The following is a 21,590-nucleotide window of genomic DNA, read 5'->3' on the forward strand; positions in this document are numbered from 1 at the left end:
AGAAACAGGCATGCACAGCTACTCAGAAAAGGCCAAGTTTATTCCAGTGTCACTGGGGAGAGGAGGGCTCTACACAGCAATGCTAAAAACTTGTCGATTTCCTTTGCCGATGAGGCGCGGTCCCAGCTGCAGGCCAGGCCGGGATCACTACATGGGCAAGAGTTGTGGGCGAGCGGAGGAGAGGCCCACCGCTCAGGCCTTCCCTCCCTTCCCCTGGGACACACGGGTCTCCGGGGGGGCCCGGTGGAACCACTCAAACCAGGAGCCGTCGTAGACGGCCACGTCGGGCTTGCCACAGAGGTAGGCGGCCAGGGCGATGTGGCAGGCGGTGACACCCTTCCGGCATGTGGCGATGAGGGGCTGTGCGAGGTCCACCTTCTTGGCCTGGAACATGGCGCAGAGCTCCTCTGGGCTCTTCTCGAAGCCATCCTCCGTCAGGAAGTTGATGAATGGCATGTTAATCGAGCCTCGGATGTGGCCCGAGTCCAGTCCTGGGCAGGGGCAGAGGACACGGGGAAGAACTGGGTTAGGAGCGGCATAGGGGGTGGGGGGCGAACGGGGTCTGGAGGCTGCAATCAACCGTGGCTATAAAAATAGGGAACTTTGCAAAATAACGTCTTTGCCTTTGGAGCTCAATTTATTCCATCCCTACCTACCTCCGATGCTCATGACTCCTCCCCTCCTCCTAATCTGCCTTGAAATAGGACTGTCGGAACTCCTACCTGCTTGAGAGGACAGGGAGGAGTTTCGGCTCTACCATATACTAACCTTTACCTTGGGCAAATTGCTTCACTTTTCTGAACCTCAGTTTTCTCATCTGTAAAATGGACTCAGTGGTACATACCTATCTTGTAGATTGTAGAGAAGAGCAAATGGGACAATTAATGTAAATGCCATGTGTTGTGCCGATTGCTGAGAACACAGCGGTAAAGGGGAGAGACCGAGCCCAGGCACACAGCGTGGAAAGAGCCTGTGACCAGCTATTAGATATAAGTACAAATCCCAGCTCTGCCACTTCCTGGCCGGGTGACCTTAAGCAAGTCATGTCACCTCTCTGAGCCTCTGTCCCCATGGGTAAAATGGGAATGAATGCTCACGTGTGCAAAGGCTGCTGTCAGGAGTAAAGCACATACGACTGAGGCTGCCCACCACCCTCGGTACTGTTGTTTCTCCACCACCTCTCCACTTAACCCTTGGGGGCTGGTGAGAAGGGGCACAGTGTGGTCCTGCCAGGCCCTTCCTCGCCGCCGTGAGAGGCTTGGATGGAAGCAGAATGGGGGTCTAGGCTAGCTCCAGGATCCATTCCAGAAACTTCTATGCACGCAGTAAGGTCCCTCTGCCAAATGTGACTTCAGAATAGCCAGCATGTGGGGCAAACGAGACTGGGCCCTGCTGCCACCCCCAGGGCCAAGGTCTTGGTCCAGCCCCCAGCATGCCCCAGGTCACTCCTCTTCCTGAAGCACCCCACACCCTGGCAGACTGGGCACTGGGACTGGGGCCCAGAGGAATGTTGGAGTGTCTCTCTGGGCCCCCCTTCCTCCAAAATTCCCCATCACTCCATTCCACCCAGACTGTGGGGCAGGGCAGGACCAGGGTGTGCAGCAGTGGGAGGGGGAGGACCTGACTGGAGTGATCAGGGCACATACTGGGGCAGCGTTCAGCCAGGCAGGCCCTGTAACTTTGAGCCTCAGTACCTGGCCTGTGAAATGGGGAGATAGCCCCACCAACACACAGGCTTGTGGGGAAGTCATCTACCGCAGATAAAAGCCCCTAATGACCCTGGGCACACAGTAGGTGCGCAATCAGGCCAGTGATGTCCCATTCCCCTCACCCCGAGATCAAAGACGATTCGAAACTCGCTGGCATCATTTAAGAGTTCCTGTGATTGAATAGCTGTCCCGACTTATAAAATTATAGTGATTTCTGCCTGCTGTGATTACATCTTTTTGTCTGGAAACTTTAATCTGAGATCAGATGTGTGCTGACCCTACCAATGAAGAACAATTGATCAGTTGGCTTCAAGGGTGTTCTTTTTCAAGAAATCCAACTTTAAAATGTTTCAGCATCCAGGCAGTGGGCTGGATTTAAGTGCGTTTAAAAGCACAAGCGTTTGTTGAGTCCTGAAAGCTGTTTTGTTTCTTTCCTCCCCCAATCCCTGATGAAACAGCCTCATTGTTTTCTTTCCTAATTACATAAAAGGCACCTCTTCTTCGTAAAGAAATCGAGGGACAGGAGAGGGGTTGTTCCGTGAATCCTGCCCCCAACGCTGGGCCAGCCTGGGAGCTGGGGGCCCTCCCTTTCATCAGCCAGCGAGAGCTCAGGGCTTGTCTAAGGAATTTAAATAAGAGGCACCGCCTGCGTGGGGGGAGGGCCGGGATAAACTTGGCCAGAGAACCTTGGGGAACAGCCAACTGAGGGAAAAGGCATTCCTGCTGCTCCTCCAAGTCCAGCCTCAGCTGCGGGCTCCTGGCTTCCCCTGCCTTGGGCAGACAAGCTACCACGCTCAGAACCTCTGGCACAAGACAATGGGGTATCTCAAGCACTTCATCTTCTGCAGTCCTCACAAAGCAGAGATTAGCCTCCTGGCACTAATTGGGGGGGGGGGGGTACAGGCTCAGAGAGGTGTGGTCACTTGCCCCATGACACACAGCACAGATGTGACATGGAAGTCAGGTGTGTCTGTCCCCAAAGCTTGTGTTCTCTGAGCACCCTGGGTCTCCCTGGAAAGAGCAGCCGAGGCAGGGGAATGGTTGGGATGACCTCTCATGTTCCTCAGCTGCTCAGAGGTCTGGGACTTTGTGTTCCAGCTTTGGCCAAAAAGATGCTAGTCCATTTGGTGAGTTAACATCCCTCAGGTCACTGATAGGTGTGGGTTTTCAAGGCTAGGAAAACCTGTTTGGCTCTTTTTTGCTTTCATCAAAAAGACACTAAGACACCCAGTGTAGGCAGTCCCAGAGGCTGGGAGGCAGCTCAGCTCTCCTCCGCCCGCTCCAACCCCAGCACCCAGCACCCAGCGCTGGGAGGAGACGCAGGTGGAGGGGCCAGGCCATCCCATGTAGCAATATGAAGCAACACCTCAGAGTTGCGACCTTTCCCCAGTCCCTGTGTTTGCTGACACAGCGGTGGCCTTGGGAAACAACCCCAGTTTATTACCTGCCGACTGGGGCCAAGCGTTTGCCACTGTCTCTGGCTAGAGAAATCTGTCCCCTTCCCCATCTGCAGAGTGGGAGCACTTCGCACCCCGCACCTGCCTCCCCTGCAGGGCTGCTGCAGGGGTTGAGGAGAGAATGTGTGTAAAAGGTCCTGTGAATAAAATATGTGTTAGGGAGTCCGTTCCACCCTCTCCACCCTCACTGGACCCGGGGGAGAATAAGGTTTATAAAGACTCTGAGCTGTATCAACTCTCAGCTCTGCTCTCTCCCCTCCCCCAAGGCTCCTGCAAGGTAAGAGGTGCTCCTTTCACTAGGAGGGTTCAGAGGTGAAGGGACCTGCCCGAGGCCACACATAAGTGCATGGTGTAAACTCAGGTCTGTCTGACTCTCATCTTGCGCCCCTTACAAATGGGACTGAAGGCACTGGATACACAAAACTGAGGCAAGTTGCTTGCCTGAAGTGGGCAGGAAGTGACCGGCAGGTTTCTAAGTTCCTGCCTCCAGCTCCTCCTGGGGTTTCTCCTTTCAGGGACACCCAGGGCCTGCTGTCCACCTTCCCTTGGGTGTTACAGCTGAGCCCCTAGTGTTCCTCCCTGATCCCACCACAAACCGGGGACCGTGAGCTCAGGAGAGCCTCATGTGCCCTAACGTCCCCAAAATGTCTTGCATGAGAAGCCAGCGAAGCCTCTTAGAGAACGAGGGAGGGAAATGCCGGGTCCCCCATCAGGGGAGGACCCTTCTCAAAATACCTTTGTGACCACTGCTGCATTTAATAAATCCACAGCCAGGTGGGTAAGGCTGGCGTTACTCTTTTCTTGTCATAATCAGGGAGCCCAGAGGGGCCGAGCAATTACCTTATTGAAGTCCCAGCACAAAGAAGGAGCTGGGCTCAAATTGGGATCCATGCTCCCAGGTCTCCAGGAGGGAACTGTTGGAGGAGAGTGCCAGCCACGGAGACGGGGAGGGGCTTTAGAATTTGGGGCTTCCAGGAGGCTTACCTACAGCAGCAGGCTTTTTCCTTCTCTGTGCCTCAGTTTCCCTGTCTCTAAAATGGATCTGGCATCTGTAAACCCTCCCTTCACTTATTCTGTTTGCTTCAGGCCAAGCTGGGAAGCAGCCAGAGAAGTAACTCCACCTCTCCTCCCTACCGATGGCAGCTTAAGACCCAAGGAGAGAAGGCGCCTAGAGCCAAGGCCAGGAGGGGGCTGCAGGAGTTCCGTGCCAGGCGTCTCTGGAAGGTGCCAGAGAAACTTGAATCTTCAACTCCAGACCTTCGGAGAGAAAGCCAGGCAGGAAAAACAGGGGCCCAGAGAAAGCCATGATGGGGAGGGCAGAGCCCTGCGCTTTCCTGATTCTGCCACTAACTGGCCAAGTGGACTTAAGCGACCCATCCTTCCTCTGTGCCCGAGTCTCCCCTGTGTATGATGAGATGACCTTTCAGGCCCTCCAGCTCTTAGAGTGTTGGAAACAGCTTTCACAGGGTTCTCCTCTCAGAGGCCCAGAAAGGAAGAGTGTTTTCAACAAGTTAGTCAAAATGTTGTACAGGAGTTGGATTCCACAGGGGCGCCTGACTGAGGACGGTGCTGCAGCCCCCTCCCGCCATCCTGAGGGCTCTGCCAGCCTGAGCCACGAGAGTCCATGAGAGCAGGGAGGTCCCAGCCACCTGAGGTGTCCAGGCAGGGGCTGGAGGGCACCCAGAAGAAGTGATGGCAAGACCTCTGCAGTCCTCTGTTAGTAGGTTCTAGAACTCAGCATTTCTTCTCCTGAAGACTCCCTCCACCTCCAGCAGTGTAGAACCCTCCTACCCACAGCCCCTTTGTCTCGGGGGACTCATGAGCCATCTCCCCGCAGCTGCCTAGCGGAGGGGGCCCCTTGCTGGCCCGAGGAGGTGGGGGTGGGGCAGAACGGTGGCGCATCCTGGTTTCGAGCACTGGTTTCAAACTAGGCAGCATTGGGTTCAAATCCCAACTCTGTCACTTAACTGAGCGAGAAACTTAAGGAAGGTCAGGGGTGCGGGAGAGCTGGAGGGAGGGAAAGTGTGCTGGGGACAAGCATCCATCGTTTACACCTGTAAGAAGAACTAGAAGGGTCCTGGGAAGCTCGGTGTCCATGGGAAGTTTCTGTACAGCGATGCATGTGTGGCTCACGGACACAGTTTTGGGCACATGGGGGAGCTGGTGCCAGGGCATGAATGTGGGTGGATCTGTCAAAAGTCACCTGTGTTGATGCCACTCCATACCTTTGCTAGGTCACTCCTTAGCATGTGGCTATGGGAACACATGTGTATGTCTTCATGCATCAGAGCTGGAAAAGCCTTTAGGTTTGGCTCTACCCTTTCATTTTACAGATGGAAAGGCTGAGTCTCATGGGGGTGGGGGTACTGAGGGCAAAACCTGGAGAGGGTCCCAGGCATCCTTCTCCCCATCCCTTCATTAGGCATTGCTCCCCAGGGACCATCCACCCACCGGGACACCTACCTACTGCATCTGGCTCCGGCTCCGTGCCCAGGTACCGCCCTTGGGCCCGTGAATCCACCAGCTGGAACCTCTTTGATTCGAGGTTCTCCAGCACCTGCTCGTAGGTCTTGAACAGGGAACGGTCCAGTGTGGCTTTGAAGATGGCTGGCTCTGGGCATGAGGGCTCAGATGTCACCGGGTGGCCCTCCTTCAGCCAGTTCCGGAAGCCACCATTGAGCACTGACACGGTGCGGTGGCCAAACACACGGAACATCCACCAGACCCGCGGCGCATAGAAGCTGCCCAGGTGGTCACCATCATACACCACCACATGCGTGTCGTTGCTGATGCCCAGGCGGCCCACGTAGTCAGCGAAGCCCGCCTCGCTGGGCAACATCATCTCATAGGGCGACGCAGTATCCCGGCACTCCTCTATGTCAAAGAAGGAGGCGCCGGGGACATGGCGCTCTAGGTATTCCTTGCGGGCCTGGCGGGTGCCCGGCGAGTACCAGGACGCGTCCAGCACTCGAAGGCCAGGGCCCAGCTTGCCAGACCGGACGGACTCCGCCAGCCACTTGGTGGAGACCAGCGCCCGGTAGAGCATCTGCTGAACCATGGTTTCAGCTCTGCGTGTTACCTGGCGCGGTGGGAACCAGGAAAAAGACCAGCATGAGGACTGTGGATGCGGGGGCGGGGCCTGGGAGGAGGAGTTTTTTTCCCCACTCCACTCCCCTAGGGATGTTGTGTTTACAGCAACTTGGCAGGATTGGGGGTTCAGCGGGGTTAGGATCTTTCCTAAGGAAAGCCTGCCTCCGCCTCTCCCTGCGCCCCCCGCCCGCACAGAAGGGGGTGGGGCAAGAGCTTCTGGGCTCCAGCTGGGGTAGCTGGCAGGAAAGGTGTCTGGCCCTGTAAGCTACCATACTCGCCCTCACGATCCTGCCAGAAAGAGCAGCGAAGGGATGTCCCGGATGAGGGTAGGAGGCATCTTGGGCTTAGAGTCCCCCTTCCTGGGAGGGCAGGGGAGTGAGCGCATGGGGAAAGGTTTGCTGGAGCCCCGCACACACCCTCGCCGGAGCCTCTGGTCTCGCAAACCTTCCTTGCCCTCAGCAACCTGGGCTCTCCCGCCACCTGATTGCCCAAGTCCAGCCCTGCCCGGCGCCCTCTGCCCCAGTTGGGTCCAGGGTTCCCGGGGCACCCCGCCCCGCTCTCGCCACCGGAACCCTCCCTGGGTCTCAGGTGGTCCGGTCGGCGGCCCAGTCCCGAACGGCCCGAGCGCCTGCCAACGCCCCACCACGCGCACTCACTCGCCCTCGCCGCCGCCCTGGCGCTCGCCCCTGCCCGCTGGAGAAGTTGGCAGGTTCAAACCCAGAGCCCGCAACTCCCCTGCCGGCCCACACCATCGGGCCTCCGCCCGGGGGGGTGGATCCCGCGCCGCCCGTCCCAACCCGCGTCCCCGCTGCCGCGCCGCGCCCGCCCCTGGCCGCCCGCCGAGCTTGCAGCGCCTCTCAGACCCCCGGGGGCCCGCCCGGGGCGCCGGGAGATGCGGGCGCGGCGCGGGGCAGGGCTCGGCGGCATGGGCGTCTCCCCCCAGGCTCGGCCAGTGGAAGACGCCGGCAGCCGCGGCTCGGAGTGGTCGGGGCCGTGGGCTGTGCCGGAGTCTCCTCCCTTTGGCCGGCCGCAGGTTGGTGGCGGGAGGAGGGGACAGCTGCGGGCGAGGGGAGGGGGCGCGCTGCGCCGGGGCCTTGGCTGAACCCGAGGCTGGGTTACTGCTGCGTCGGAGTGGCTCTCGCCTTTCTTTAGGGGGAGGCGATCATCGGGGTGCGCCGCGCTGGGCTCCCGCGGCGGGGGCCTGAGCCGAGGAGGGGAGGAGGGGGCTGCAGTCTAGGAGGGAAGGTGCGCCCCAGGCTTCGCCCTAAGGATGGCGGTCCGCAGCAGCTGGGGGCGGCCCGCAGGGTGGGGTCGGAGCGAGTGGCAGCGGGGAGGAGGCGCGGCGGAGTGAGGAGGGGGTCTGTCAGCTGGTGCCACCAGCGGGGGTAGGAGGGAGGGAGGAGGACTAATAAAGCCTGTCGGAGAGGCCAGGGAGAGGAGGCCAACTGACCTAGAGGCTCTGGGAGGACAAACTGGCAAAGCACCTGCTGGAGTGAAACGAAACTAGCATTTGTCAAGGCCTGCTTGGTGAGGCACTTGACTGGGTACTCCTACAGTGTCACTTACTTCCCACAACAACCCCGCGGAGTAGGCCAGAAACTTTAATTTAAAGACCAAAGAGAGAGGCCCAGCGAGTTGCCCAGGCCCAGCGAGTTGCCCAGGGGCGCGGTGGCGTTGAGGCCAGACTCTTGTTAATCTCTGATCTGAAGCCCACATGGCAGGAGCTGCTTTTGTTTCACTTGTTCATCCTTGAAGCCTCATACTTAAAAAAAAAAAAAAAAAAAAAAAAAACCGCCTTTGTTCATAACTTACTCTAAGTTTATATAATTTAATTTTTAACAATGGCTGTGTTTGACAACCCATTGGCCTAAGTCCTGAAAATCTAACAACTGGTTCTTGCAAGCCGATGGGACCCCACTGCCCCTACTCAGCTTTTGCATAAGCTGTTACATATACCTGGAAGGCTCTTGTCTTTTTAAAAATTTTTTATTCTTATATTCTTATATTAAGAATTACATTTTATTATAATATAATATAACTCTTATATTCTTACCGAAAGATGCAAAAATTCGTACTTTGATCAGCGTTTACCCAGCGAATCCTCTGAACGTTACGCTTTGCAGTCAGGAGAGAGAGAGAGAGCCAGGAAGGACGAGGCTGGGGCAGGCCCTTGCAGAATGCCCAGTCTATCTGGAGCCCTGCTATTCCAGGGCCCACCCCAGATGGTGTTCCAGGGCTCACACTTCCCCTAGTGGAGTTGTATACGCTACGGAGATGGCCCTGGGGCTGTCCTATCTGTCTTGGAGCCCTTGACTCACAGAGCAGCCCCACCTTCAGCCATCCAGGCCTGCCGAGTGCCCAGGGACCTGGTCCCTGCCCTTCAGTGACACACACAGCCTGCTCTACCAGACCCTCCTTTACCTCCCACAGTCCTTTGTGAGAGAACTGCCAGCTCAACAGGTAAGGCAGGATGACCTCAGACCTCCGAAGTCCCACTTAGCCCTGAAATTCTAAGATTCAAGACTTGCCGTTGATGGTTCAAAGGCCTCCTATGAGAGTAACTCTGAAGAAATAATGAAATTTTTGTGAAGCCATTTTTTTGGTTTTTGTTTTCGTTTCTATTAAAGTGTAGTTGATTTACAAGGTTGTGTTAGGAGGAAAAAAAAACAAGGTTGTGTTAGTTTCTGGAGTACAGCATAGTGACTCAGTTGTACACATAATGTATTCTTTTTCATATTTTTTCACTATAGGTTATTACAAGATATTGAATAGAGTTCCCTGTGCTGTACAGTAGGACCTTGTTGTTTATCTGTTTTATATATAGTAGTTTGTATCTGCTGATTCCAAATTCCTAATTTATCCGTCCCCCTCCCTTTCCCCTTCGGTAACCATAAGTTTGTTTTCTATGTTTGTGAGTGTTTCTGTTTTACAAATAAGTTCATTTGTATTATTTTTTTAAGATTCCACATATAAGTGATATCATATTGTCTTTCTCTGTCTGACTTACTTTACTTAGTACCTCTAACCCCATCCATGTTGCTACAAATTGCATTATTCCATTTTTTATGGCTGAGTAGTATTCCATTGTGTATAAATATCACGTCTTTTTTATCCAGTCATTTCTCAGTGGACATTTAGGTTGCTTCCATGTCTTGGCTATTGTAAATAGTGATGCTGTGAACACTGGGGTGCATGTGTCTTTTCGAATTAGAGTTCTCTCTGGATATATGCCCAAGAGTGGGATTGCTGGATCATATGGTAACTCTAATTTTAGTTGTTTAAGGAATCATCCTTAAAATGTTTTCCATAGTGGCTGCACCAAATTACATTCCCACCAGCAGTGTAGGAGGGTTCCTTTTTCTCCACATCTTCTCCAGCATTTATTGTTTGGGGGCTTTTCAATGATGGCCATTCTGACTGGTGCAAGGTGATATCTCATTGTAGTTTTGACTTGCATTTCTCTGATAATTTGTGATACTGAGCCGATTTCATGTGCCTATTGGCCAGCTGTATGTCCTCTTTGGAGAAATGTCTATTTAGGTCTTCTGCCCATTTTTGGATTGGGTTGTTTGTTCTTTCGTTATTGAGTTGTATGAACTGTTTGTATATTCGGGGAATTAAGCCTTGGTCAGTTGCATCGTCATTGCAAATATTTTCTCCCAGTCCATAGGTTGTCTTTTCATTTTGTTGATGGTTTCCTTTGCTGTGCAAAAGCTCGTAAATTTGATTATGTCCCGTTTAATTTTTGCTTTTATTTCTATTGCTTTGGGAGACTGACCTAGGAAAACATTGCTAGAATGTTTTGCCTATGTTCTCTTCTAGGAGATTTATGGTGTCCTGTGTTATGTTTAAATCTTTAAGCCACTTTGAGTTTATTTTTGTAGGTGGTGTGGGGAGTGTTCTAACTTATGAAGCCGTTTTTAATGATTATTAAAGCCAGCCACAGGCAGGGCATTATGGTGGTGCCTCGGCATTCATTATTTAATCTTCACCCTAAGAGGTGAGGGTTGGAAGCTCTACTCTAAGAAATGGAAACAGCACGGGGACCCTGACATGCCTGCCCTCATGTAACTCATTCAGCAAGGGAGTGGGATTTGCACTGACTTTGGAGGGGCTCTTACTCCCAAATCAGGGTTCAAAATGGACCCTTGGGATAAAAAAACCAAGAAGCCCCCAGAATGGGGGGCGGGCAGGGACTGCTGTGGTTCACAATGGGTTCTTCAAGAAGGGAACCACAGTGTCCTCCAACATTGTCTAGCTCTGGCATAACCCACAGACACTGGGGTTGCCCCTTAGCCAAGGCCTCTTTGGCAGTCTCACCCCGAAGGTCAGACTGGGGTTTCCTGAGCCTCTGATCGGTTTGGACTTCCTCCTCCTCCAGGAAGCCTTCCCACCCCAGACTTAGCTAGTGGCCCCTTTGTACTCCCACTGAACTCCAGACTTTCTGCGATTCCATTGTCTCTTGAGCAGGCCTGTGGCCTGCCTTAACTCCCAGAGCCTTGCAGAGTCAAGAATTTCTCAGTGTCCAGCATAAGGCCAAGCAGGGTGGGCAACATGGTTCGAAAAGCCAGCCTGCAATGAGACCGTGGGAGGGGGCTGTCACACTACTGAGTCATTAGGCCTTGGTCATCCTTGACCTGGGGCTGGGGCAGAAGTCCAGCCTCAGAAGTTGCAACCTGGCTTCAAATCCTGAGGCTGGCCCTAACCAGCTTGGTGACTGAGGGCAAGGCACTTACATCTCTAAGGCCGGTTGCCTCATTCAGAAAACAGGCATGTGTGGGGAGGGTATAGCCCAGTGGTAGAGTGCAGTGTTTAGCGTGCCCGAGGTCCCCCAGGCACCTCCATTATAAACAATAATAAATAAATAAACCTAATTACAACCCCCCTCCCCCCAAAAGAAAAGAAACAGGCATCCCCACATACTCACTACTGAAGGCTGTGTTGCTTTGCACCCCACTCACCCAGCCAGGTGCCCTGGGAGGGGCTCTGCCTCTGCCTGGCGGAAGGGGTGCCTTCCTCTAACCTGCGCCAATGGACAGGGTGGGGGTGGGGTGGGGGGCTGCTTGCCCAGGGGCTCTGTGAGTTTGGAGCATCTTGGTCCTGGAAGGCTGTGGGCTGACTTATCAGGATGGGCTGGTGAACCCTCTGAGCTGAGGCTACCCATTTAGCAAATAAGTGTGTCCTGTGTCCTGCAATGTCCTAAAGTATTGTGAGGAGTAAACAGCACAGGGAGGACTCAGTAAATTTCAGCAACTATTCCTCTGAGGCTGCTTATATAAATATTTGGTGAATGAGTGAATGAATTCCACCAGGGGCCTTGGCTGATTGCAAGCGAAGCTGAGCTGCACCTTAGGGAGGGGCTGAGGCTTTGCCCCTAATTACCTTGAAGTGCCAGCGGGCCTTCCTCTGCTGGGGCCCTCTCCCTTTCTGCTCCACAGCAAGCACCGGTGAGGGTCCCCACCTGGTCCTCTCCAAGGTCATGGTCATTTGGTCACTCTGCTCTGTGTATATACCCAAGGCCTGGCAGGGGAGGAGAGAGGAGGTCCGGGTGACCAAAGTCTGCATCTGGGTTCACCACCGCTGGTTTTCCGCGTTCCATGAACTCTGCTCTCCCTGGGCTCCACCGCCCCCTCCGGCCCGGGCCCAGCCCCAGCCCTTAGCGGCACGGAAGTTTCCCGCCCCGTGCCTGCCTCTTCCTCGATTCCCTCCTGACATCCTTCCTTGTCGCCCAGGCTTGCAGCCCCAGTGTCACCGCCGTCGCCATGGCCTCGCAGCAGCTCTTCCGTGCGCTCGTGTCGGCGCAGTGGGTGGCCGAGGCCCTGCGCGCCCCGCGCGCCGGGGCGCCCCTGCAGCTGCTGGATGCGTCCTGGTACCTGCCCAAGCTGGGCCGCGATGCGCGCCGCGAGTTCGAGGAGCGCCACATCCCGGGCGCCGCCTTCTTTGACATCGACCAGTGCAGTGACCCCACGTCGCCCTACGACCACATGCTGCCCAGCGCGGAGCACTTCGCCGAGTACGCGGGCCGCCTGGGCGTGGGCGCCGCCACCCACGTCGTGATCTACGACGGCAGTGACCAGGGCCTGTACGCGGCACCGCGCGTCTGGTGGATGTTTCGCGCCTTTGGCCACCGCACCGTGTCGCTGCTCGACGGCGGCCTCCGCAACTGGCTGCGCCAGGGCCTCCCGCTGAGCTCGGGCAAGAGCCGCCCGACGCCCGCGGAGTTCAGTGCCACGCTGGACCCTGCGTATGTCAAGACGTACGAGGACATCAAGGAGAACCTCGAATCCAGGCGCTTCCAGGTGGTGGACGCCCGCGCCGCCGGCCGCTTCCGGGGCACAGAGCCCGAGCCCCGAGATGGTAACAGTGATGCCCGGAGGGCCGGGGAGGGCCCTGGGGGCGCGGGATCAGGCCCTTGCCTCACCCTTGCCTTTAAAGGACACCGGGTGGAGTGGGCGCCCCGATTTGGTTTCTACTCGCCTCACTAAGTTTTGCTGGCTTTATTCTAAAGTGGGGGCAATAATACTTGCCCTACCTCCACTGCGCTTGGGGCAGTGACCGCCCCAAACTCTTTGGGAATCCAGGGTGTCCAGTATAAGTGCCCATCCAAAGGGATGGGGCCTGATCGGGTCTGTTACAGTCTCTGAGGATGATGGAGCCGAGGAGGAGGAGGAGTCTGAGGTGGAGAGTGAGAGGAAAGTCACTTAGAGGGGCCAAGGATTGCAGAAGGCATAATTGAGTCTAAGAAGAGAGAGAGAGGTTGCTGCCCTGGGTTGGAGCAGAAACTGAACAAGAGGGTGGTTGCTGGCTTGGGCTGAGGCAGGGCCTTCTGCCTAGGGGCTGGATTTCTCAGGCAAGGAACCTGTGGGAAGGCCCAGTATGAGGTTAGCGAGGAGTCCCCACAAAGCAGGCGGGTCAGGAGCCACTTTGGTGTGTAGGCTTTTTAATGATCCCTCCAGCTGGGTGCTGTCATTGGACAGAGGAGGAAATGGAGCCTTAGAGTGGCTCTTTTGCCCCAGGTCTCAGTAAGCAGCCCAGGCAGGCATTAAACTCGTCCCTTGAACTACAGTGAACAGCCAGTAACCCTCCAGCCATTTCTCTCGTGCTTGCTTCCAGGAGGGTGCAAGGAACTTGCCACTTCCTCTGAGAAGCACTCCCTGAATCGCATCCCCTATGCCCCCGACTTGGGGTTGGAGCTTCTGTTCTGTGTTTCTAGAGCAGCTTGGATTCACCCTGTCCTCTCACTGTTTGGGGTGACCCATGCTCCCAGTGCATCCTGTAGACTAACCCAGTAGCTGGATGGAGCCGATGCCCCAGAGAGGTTTGGTGAGTTCAGAAGGTCCCTACCACATGGAAGGGACCATGAGAAATGTTGGCATTGGGTCACACTGCAGGAAATTGCTGCTATCCAACCATTTTTGCACCTACATTTGTGGCAGCTTAATATGGTTCAGCCCAATGGGGATGCCACCTTGAGCCTGTGGGATCCTTCAGCTCAGCAGCCCCGGGTAAGGGTAGGGGTGGGGAGTGGTAGAGCAACATAGAGTGGCGAGCCAGAGCCAGACCTAGGTTCAGAGCGCTGCCCTAGGTTGTGCTGGCTGTGTGACACCTGGTAGGTCACCTAATCTCTGAACCACAGCTTCTGCACTTGTAAAGTCAGGGCAGGATACAGAGCTTAAAGGATGTAGTGAGGGTCAAATGAGAGCAAGTATGTCAACCACTCAGCCCTGTGTTTGCCCATACAGGATGCACTCAAGAAATGGGAAGTGATACAGTTAACATGTGCTTCCCTGGCTATGGCTCTTTACAAATGTGCTTAATGCTTCCCTCCATCAGGCTTGCTCATCTGTAAAATGGGAGAGAGCGATAAACACCTAACAGGCCTGTTGTCGAGGTGAACAAGCAGATATGTGTAAAGGCTCCATCTAAAGTGATGGAGAATATCACTGTCCCCTTCAGTCCCGTCCACAGCCTGAAATCTGGCCAATGGCACCTCTCATTTGCCATGTCGTTCCGGCCGGGAGGGGAAGCATGCTTTGCTCGGTGAGGTTCAAGGTGTGGGGACAGCCCTGCTCTGACAGTGGCCAGCGTGGGCTGAGAGCTTGCCCATCTTCCTTGCTCTGGCCGGTCTCTATGTAGTATCTCTGGCTGAGCCCAGTTTCTGCATCTGTTAAGTTGGGATGCAGGACGCATTCCAACCTCACCGTGGACCCGGAGGAGTGCTGTCTATACACAAAGTCCTGAGAGTAGATACCGACATGGGTCAGCAGCTCCCCGAGAGTGCGAAGCTGCGAGTGGGGGATGATCCTCTCTTAATGAAGGACCCTCTGGCCTTGTCCACATCCTCTTCTTCAAGCTACAGTCAAAACAATCTTTTGAAAATGAAAGTCTGATTTCCCCTAGGGTTATGTCAAAGCCCTAAGTCTTAATCCAGGCTCACTAAGGTGTCCCCACCCACTTTGGTGTCCCCTTGATCCTCAGCCTTCTCACTGTCTGGGCTTTTTGCCACAATGACTGTTAACCCCTCTAAGCTCCAAGCAACTCCCTGCCACCCTGATGCCCTCTGCCTGGGGTGCTCTCAGCCCCCACCCCCCAGAACCCTCAACCTGGTGGAATCTTCAGAGCTACTCCCAGAAGCTTCCCTGACCCTCCCCCTCCCAGGCAGTGTGTCCTGCAGGCCCCTCTGCCCCTACTATCTTGGGTAAGTTAGTCTCTGTGCCTCAGTCTCCTCATCTGTACAAAAGGGAGAATATTAATTTCTTTTGTTTTTTTAATTGAAGTACAGTCAGCTACAATGTGTCAATTTCTGGTGTATAGCGCAATGTCTCGGTCACGCATATACATACACACAGAGAATAGTAATTTCTTTCCCATAGAGTTTTAGGGAGGCTTAAAGGGGAAAATACAGCTGAGGGGCTCAGAACAGTGCCCAGCACAGATTAACGCCTCAATAATGTCAGCCGTGATTACTCCTATTACTGTGTATTGCTGTTATGTATGCTATGCCCCGCTACCACCTAGGACGGCCTTTTAGTAACAGCCATCACGCTTGTAATTATTCAGTTATTGCCTGACTGCCCTGCCAGATCAAAGACTGTTGACAGCAGATGCTCCAAGTCCTAGCCAGGCAGAGGTCTTGTTTATCTTTGTTGCCCCGGGGCTTATAGTCATCAGGAAACCTGGGGCAGAGGGTGTCTCTGGTGGGGTCTGAGCCCTGGGTTCACATTCCAGGCAGCAGTTTGCTAGGTGCGTGGCGTTGGGCAATAGTGACCCTCAGCATCTCTACCTGTAAAATGAGATTCTTGTAAATAGTGCCTGGGCTTCCTGGTTGTGAGGACTGCTACACGCATGAGAGGTGATGCTCTTAGAAGGTTACCCTGTGGCTGCATCTCATTCATTCCAACCTTGTATTCGTTCCCCTCTTCCTGCTCTCCTGCTGCAGGCATTGAGCCCGGCCACATCCCTGGCACAATCAACATCCCCTTCACGGACTTCCTGACTGAGGAGGGCCTGGAGAAGAGCCCCGAGGAGATCCGCCACCTGTTCCAGGACAAGAAGGTGGACCTGTCCCAGCCCCTGGTGGCCACGTGTGGCTCTGGCGTCACAGCCTGCCACGTGGCACTGGGGGCCTACCTCTGCGGCAAGCCTGATGTACCCATCTACGACGGCTCCTGGGTGGAGTGGTACATGCGTGCCCAGCCGGAGGACATCATCTCCGAGGGCCGGGGGAAGACCCACTGAGGCTTGGCCAGACGCAGGAAGCTTGGGTGACACGCAGCCTCTAGCTGTGCCCAGCCTGGTGGTTCTGACTCTGCTTCGACCAGGATAGTGTTTCTTCCTCCAACTTAGGTGGTGCGTGGGGTGACATCCCAGAGGCCAGGATTCCGTGACACAGGCTCCCAGCAGAGGCAGGAGAGAAGGTGGTGATGGGCACAGGGGGAGGGGAGCTGCCCACATGGTGCCGTGCTGGAGCCCCACCTCCCTTCCGTTTTACCACTGGGGAAATAAAACAGCCACGTGCTCAATTCTGCCAACTGTGGGGCTGCCTCGGCTTTCCTTGGCCCTTTGGCCTGTGGTTCCAAGATGCCCAGCTACGCTCCATGGAGCCAGAGGGTCTTGAGGAGCCTGTCCCTGCCCTCTGAGCAGTGCTGGAGGCCAAGAGCCCTTCCATTCCTGTGGCCAGAATGTCTCCCAGCAAACCATCTTCTGCTCCATAATTCTGGGGTCTCCCTTCTGGCTTCTGGGCTCTTGAGGGTGAATCTTTGCTGTGCTCTGCCTGGAGTCTCCCCCAAAGCCCCCCCGACAGGTAAGCAGTACATCTCATTTCAAGACAGAGGGGTCTAGAACTTAATAGGAGGCTGTCCCACCCCAGCTGGGACCTCCTGGAGGAGAGCAGGGTTTAGCCTAATTGGAGAAGAATCTAGCTCTAGACCCTGAGAGCCACACTTGCAGGCTAGCCTCTGGCGCTACCAGGGGGTGGGCGATCCAGGGGCTTTGATCCTTTCTGCTCAAGGAGAGCCTCTCTCCCTGGCTTTGCAACACTTAAGGACTCTTTTCTCTTCCCTCTGTATTTGTCGTTTGTGCAGAGGTGGACATGGGGGTCTGAGAAGGCCCCAGATGCCCCCTGTCAGAACTGGGGCCATCCCTCCCCACCTTCAAGCCCCCGAGGTACCTCTTGGTAGTGAAGGGCCAGGGTCAGCCAGCACTGGGAGGAACCCTAGAAGGGAAAAACCAGAGTGGGCAGTGACTTACCTGAGACCTCATGACGGGTTCACGACAGAGCTGGAACCAGACCCAGATCTCCAGGCTCTGAATTTACTCTTTTTCTCGCCTACAGTCCCCACCCCGCTTCCTGTGATGCTGTGTCTCTCCCAAGTCCACAGGGATGGCAGGGGACTAGGGGCAGAATCCTGGTTTTCTGAATAAGAGATGTAAAAATCCCACCTCTCCGAACCTCAGCTTCCTCATTTATAAAATGGGAATAATACAAACTTCAGACGAAAGGATTTCAGACGAGGATCTGGCCAAGAACCCAATGCGGAGTCCCATCTTTCTAGCTCAACCTCAGCATAACTGACGTTTGGGCTGGATGATTCTTTGTTGTAGGGGCCGTCCTGGGCACCAGAGGAAGTTTAGCAACATTTCTGGCCTCCATCCGGAAGCCAGCAACACTAACCAGTTTTGAGAACCAAAAGTGTCTCCAGACATGACCAAATATCTCCTGAGAGGCAAAAGTCACCCACAGTTGAGCACCGCTGCTGTAGGAGCGGTGGCCACAGTTGACCACAGCAGTCAGGACCAGTGTAGACAGGGATCCCCTCCATGTGGGGATCCCTGTCACCCCACCATAAGCCCCTTCCCCTGGGGGCTGAATACAGCAGTTTAGAAACCTTCCTTTTGTGCTGGTTTCAGACAAACCACGTTTTCTCTCCCAGAAGCACCCCTGCCTCTTCAAGGAGCCAGCTTTGTTTGCAAACACGAGAGGTTCTGATCAGCTGCCCCTTGCAAGGCTGCCTGACCTTGGATGCACTGCTGAGCCTCTTTGAGTCTCATTTTTTCATTTTTAAGATGAGAGTAATTGTACCTTCTTTGAACAATAGGGGGACTGAATAAGTGAATCCATAGAAACTGTTGACTGCACAGAATCAACATCTAGTGTTACAGTTATTTTTTAAAGTATATTTATTCAGCATGTTGAGTGCCCTCTGTACTTCCTGCACTGGGAGAGAGGGAACATGCATTTGAGAATTGTGTTCCTGCCCTGAGAAAGCCTCCCAGCCAGGAAGGAGAAACAGGCCCATAGTATATCTTTTAGAAAGAAATGGTGAAATGATCTATTTTACAACAGACTTATGTTACAAGTGAGAAAACAAGTTCAGAGAGGTTGAGTAATTTACCTAAGGACGCACAGCTATTTTGGGAGAGGAGCCAAATTGGAGTTAGAATTCTCAAGGTTGGAGCCTCTCCAATGGGTCAGGGAAATCTGGGCTGTTTTTCCCAAATTCAGGATCCAAGAGAGAAGGGAGTGTAATTCAGGGTTTGGAAACACACGTGACAAGCTCATGGGAGATGGCCAAGTGTCTCTCCAGCTCCACAAGAAGACACCTTGAGCTGAGCCGTGGAATTTAAGCAGGGGGGTGGGGGGGAGTTTAGGCTCCTTTCCCCCACCCCAGATGCACCATCCTTACCTATCCAGTAAGGAACCCTGGCTGATCTGAGCTGGGGCTTTTTCCTCCTGGGAAGGTTCTCGATGGGTCTGGGCAGGTTCAGAGAGGACTTGCCCAGAGGCGGGAGAAGGGAGATGGAGACATGCCTTTCTTTGATCCTCAGAGCTGTGGTTGGTTTAACTTTGCAGGAGCTGGTTAGGAAAGACACAGGGTCACTCTGAGCCCTGCCTTGTCTCCTGCAAGTCTGAACTCCCAGAGTAATCAACCGCTCACTGCAGGGTCCCATCCTATCCCACCCTGTGTGTTCCAAGCAGGAACTTTGAACACAGAACAATGAGGATGATGAAATTTTTGTCTATTTGGCAAATATTTGCTGAGCACACTCTCTGTGTCAGGGAGAGCTGAAAGTTTGCCAGGCTTGCCTAACCAGCTGCACTGGGTTGAGTTCACTCCCTGGCCCAGTGCCTCAAGGGGCCTTGAGGGGTCATGGCCCAAAGAAGCCCCGACCCCACACAGTGGGCTGAATAATGAATTGACGTACTGATTTGGTCCTGGCGCCACATGAGACCCCAGAAGGTCTGCTTTCCAGACCCTTCCAGTTTGGGTTTCAGTCATCTCATCTGAAAAATGGGAGCAAACTGCCCTGCCACACACAGGGTGGGTGTGATGTCAGGTAAGATAAAGTGCAAAGCAATATAAGGTGTTTCATATTGTAGGTCATTCCTACCGGAAATCACACCCCAGGTGTATAAGCAGAATGGAGTGCTGTTATTCTTAATGTATGGAGAATGAGTCATTGGGGAGGAGATGAAATTTGCAGGTGAACTGAAGCTTTATAATTTTAAGCACCCAAAATGTTAACACATTAACCTGTTAGGGGGTGGGACACCGTGTACTGGGGGTACCTGAACTCTGTGGCTTTATCACTTTATTGCCGGGGCTGTTTGCCCCTTTACTAGATGGCCACCATTGCTGTGACTTTCCAGTCCTCAAGTCCCTGCAATGCCAGATCCTCCTCACCAGCTGTCCTTCCTGGCAACTCTCTGTGTTCTTCAGAGTCTCCCCCTGCTTCTTGGGGGAGCCTACTCCCTCTGGACGATGCCACCAATTCCAGGGCTTAAAGCACTATGTTGAGCTGGGGACAAGGAACACCGACAGAGGAACAGGGTGAGGGGCAGTGGACACTGGGATCTGAGTCCATCAGTCAGATACCTCTCTTGAGGTCCCAGGAAAGGTAAGGCTGGGACTGGAATCCTGGATGGAATGACTCCTTGGCATTCATCATTGTGAGAGAATTGGGGAGGGGTCAGAGAAGAGGGAGTGGGGCATTTTTCTGGGTGGGGGTGTTTCATAAACCCCCTACAAATGGACTCACACGTGCACACATGATTACACCTTTGTTCACAGGTGAGGAATAAGGGAACCAGAAGCTCGGTGGCTTGTGGGGCTAGGTGTGCACTCTGATCTATTTCTCCAGGACTCTGCTGTAAAAGACGTACTCCCTCTCCTTAAAGAACATAGTAGCAATCAGCAGGGGAAAACCCATGAAGGAGGCAATCACTGGGTGCTGAAAACCAGGCACAATCCTTAGGTGGAAGCAAGTGATAACCTGCAGAACCGTGTGGCCCAGAATGAGATGGGAGGGGCCTCCAGAAGGTCCCAAGTGAGCTGGGGCCCCGGAAGGCTTCTGGGAGCCGGTGCAGTGGGGAGGGTTATTCCCCAGTGGAGGCTGGTTTGCGTCCACTCTTCTCATCTTCTTCCCCTGCCAGCCTCCGCTCCCTCTCGCTCCTGCTTCTTGCAGCCTTTCCCCATCTCTGAACCGTGAAAGTCTTGACAAATCACACAGACATTGAATGAAGATGATATGCGCTTACCCTGTGACTCAGCAAATCCCACTTCTAGGACTTTTCCCTGAAGACACACCTCCAACAGCATGAAAACCTTTATGCGTGATTGGGTTACTTATTTGTAACGTTACTTACTACTTATTTGTAGCATTATTTGTAATCATAAAGTATTGGAAACAACCTAAATGTACATAAGGAGGACGGCTGAATAAACTCCGGTCCATTCACACCATGGAGAGCTGTGCAGATGTGAGAAAAATGAGGAAGATCTCTGCAAAATGATGTGGCCTGATTTCTAGGCTATATTGTTAAGTCCAAAAGCAAAGTGGAAAAGAGTCTCTATAGTAGGCTGCCTTTTGTGTAAGAAAGAAGGGGAAATAAGAAAATACACATGTATCTGTTAATTCCTGCTTAAAAAACAGAAAAACCCACAGGAAGAACAAACCAGAAACTTTATTTAATGAGACTGGCTACCTCTGGGAATGGGTGGCAATAGGGTGAACAGATGAGGGTGAGACTTTTCTACTTTTCTGTGTATGACTTCTTGCGTTGTTTTGACTTTTAGAACTGTGTTATGTTTTGCACACTCAAAAATCAATGAACAAGAATGAGGGGAAACACAAGAATGTAGTCAGTAATGATACTGATTAATTCAAAGGGCTAAAGAGTAACTGTGCAGATCAGCAAGCTGGCTGACACCATCATAACAAAAGGATCAGCGTTAACCTTCAGTGATGGGATAAAGTGACACGTGTACCTCCTGGGATGATGCACTGAGAACACGGAAAACACAGCATCACTTCTGGGTTCCTGCCAAGGATGCATACAATGAATCTAATCATAAGGACACATCAGACAAACTCAAACTGAGGGCCATTCTACAAATTAAGCAGCCTGTACTCTTCAAAAAAGGGAGACAAAGACAGACTGAGGCGGGGGGAGGGGGGCTGTTTCCTATCAGAGGAGACTAAAGAGACATAACAACTAAATGCAGTGCATCCTGGATTGAATCCTAAACTACTTTTTTTTTCTTCTGCTATAAAGGATAGTAGTGGGACAAATGGAAATCTGAAGAAATCTGTAAATAAGTTAATGGTATTGTATCAAAATTAATTTCCTGACTTTGAAAATTGTACTGTGGTTGTGTAAAAGAATGTCCTTATTTTTAGATTCCACTGAAGAGTCTGAGTGAAAGGCCATGAACTCTGATTACTCAAGGTCTCAAAGGTCATGACTCAAACAGTTCAGAAAAACAAGAAGGAAGGGAGAGAGAATGAAAATGCAAATATGGTAAAATGTTAACATTTGGCTCTACCAGAATTC

The 21,590-nt window shown here is 53.4% G+C and overlaps 2 protein-coding genes across 3 annotated transcripts; one reads left to right on the forward strand and one right to left on the reverse strand.

Annotated features, from left to right (window-relative positions):
- Positions 1–19: 19 nt before the first annotated feature.
- Positions 20–7,062, reverse strand: TST (thiosulfate sulfurtransferase). The gene is made up of 3 exons (XM_032492159.1): positions 6,913–7,062; positions 5,630–6,245; positions 20–491 (listed from the first exon to the last, which is right to left on the reverse strand). The coding sequence occupies exons 1-3, from the start codon at positions 7,006–7,008 to the stop codon at positions 193–195; spliced, it is 1,011 nt and encodes a 336-aa protein (XP_032348050.1). The 5' UTR covers positions 7,009–7,062; the 3' UTR covers positions 20–192.
- On the forward strand, positions 6,436–16,288 carry MPST (mercaptopyruvate sulfurtransferase). Of its 2 annotated transcripts, none has more exons than XM_032492158.1 (3): positions 6,436–6,582; positions 11,989–12,613; positions 15,696–16,288. In XM_032492158.1, the coding sequence occupies exons 1-3, from the start codon at positions 6,568–6,570 to the stop codon at positions 15,992–15,994; spliced, it is 939 nt and encodes a 312-aa protein (XP_032348049.1). In that variant the 5' UTR covers positions 6,436–6,567; the 3' UTR covers positions 15,995–16,288. The 2 variants fall into 2 exon arrangements, with proteins under 2 accessions (XP_032348049.1, XP_032348047.1); XM_032492156.1 differs by lacking the exon at positions 6,436–6,582 and adding an exon at positions 6,992–7,289 and having other exon boundaries at positions 15,696–16,287.
- Positions 16,289–21,590: the final 5,302 nt, after the last annotated feature.

This window comes from Camelus ferus, chromosome 12 (assembly GCF_009834535.1).
Source record: "Camelus ferus isolate YT-003-E chromosome 12, BCGSAC_Cfer_1.0, whole genome shotgun sequence".
NCBI lineage: Eukaryota > Metazoa > Chordata > Mammalia > Artiodactyla > Camelidae > Camelus > Camelus ferus.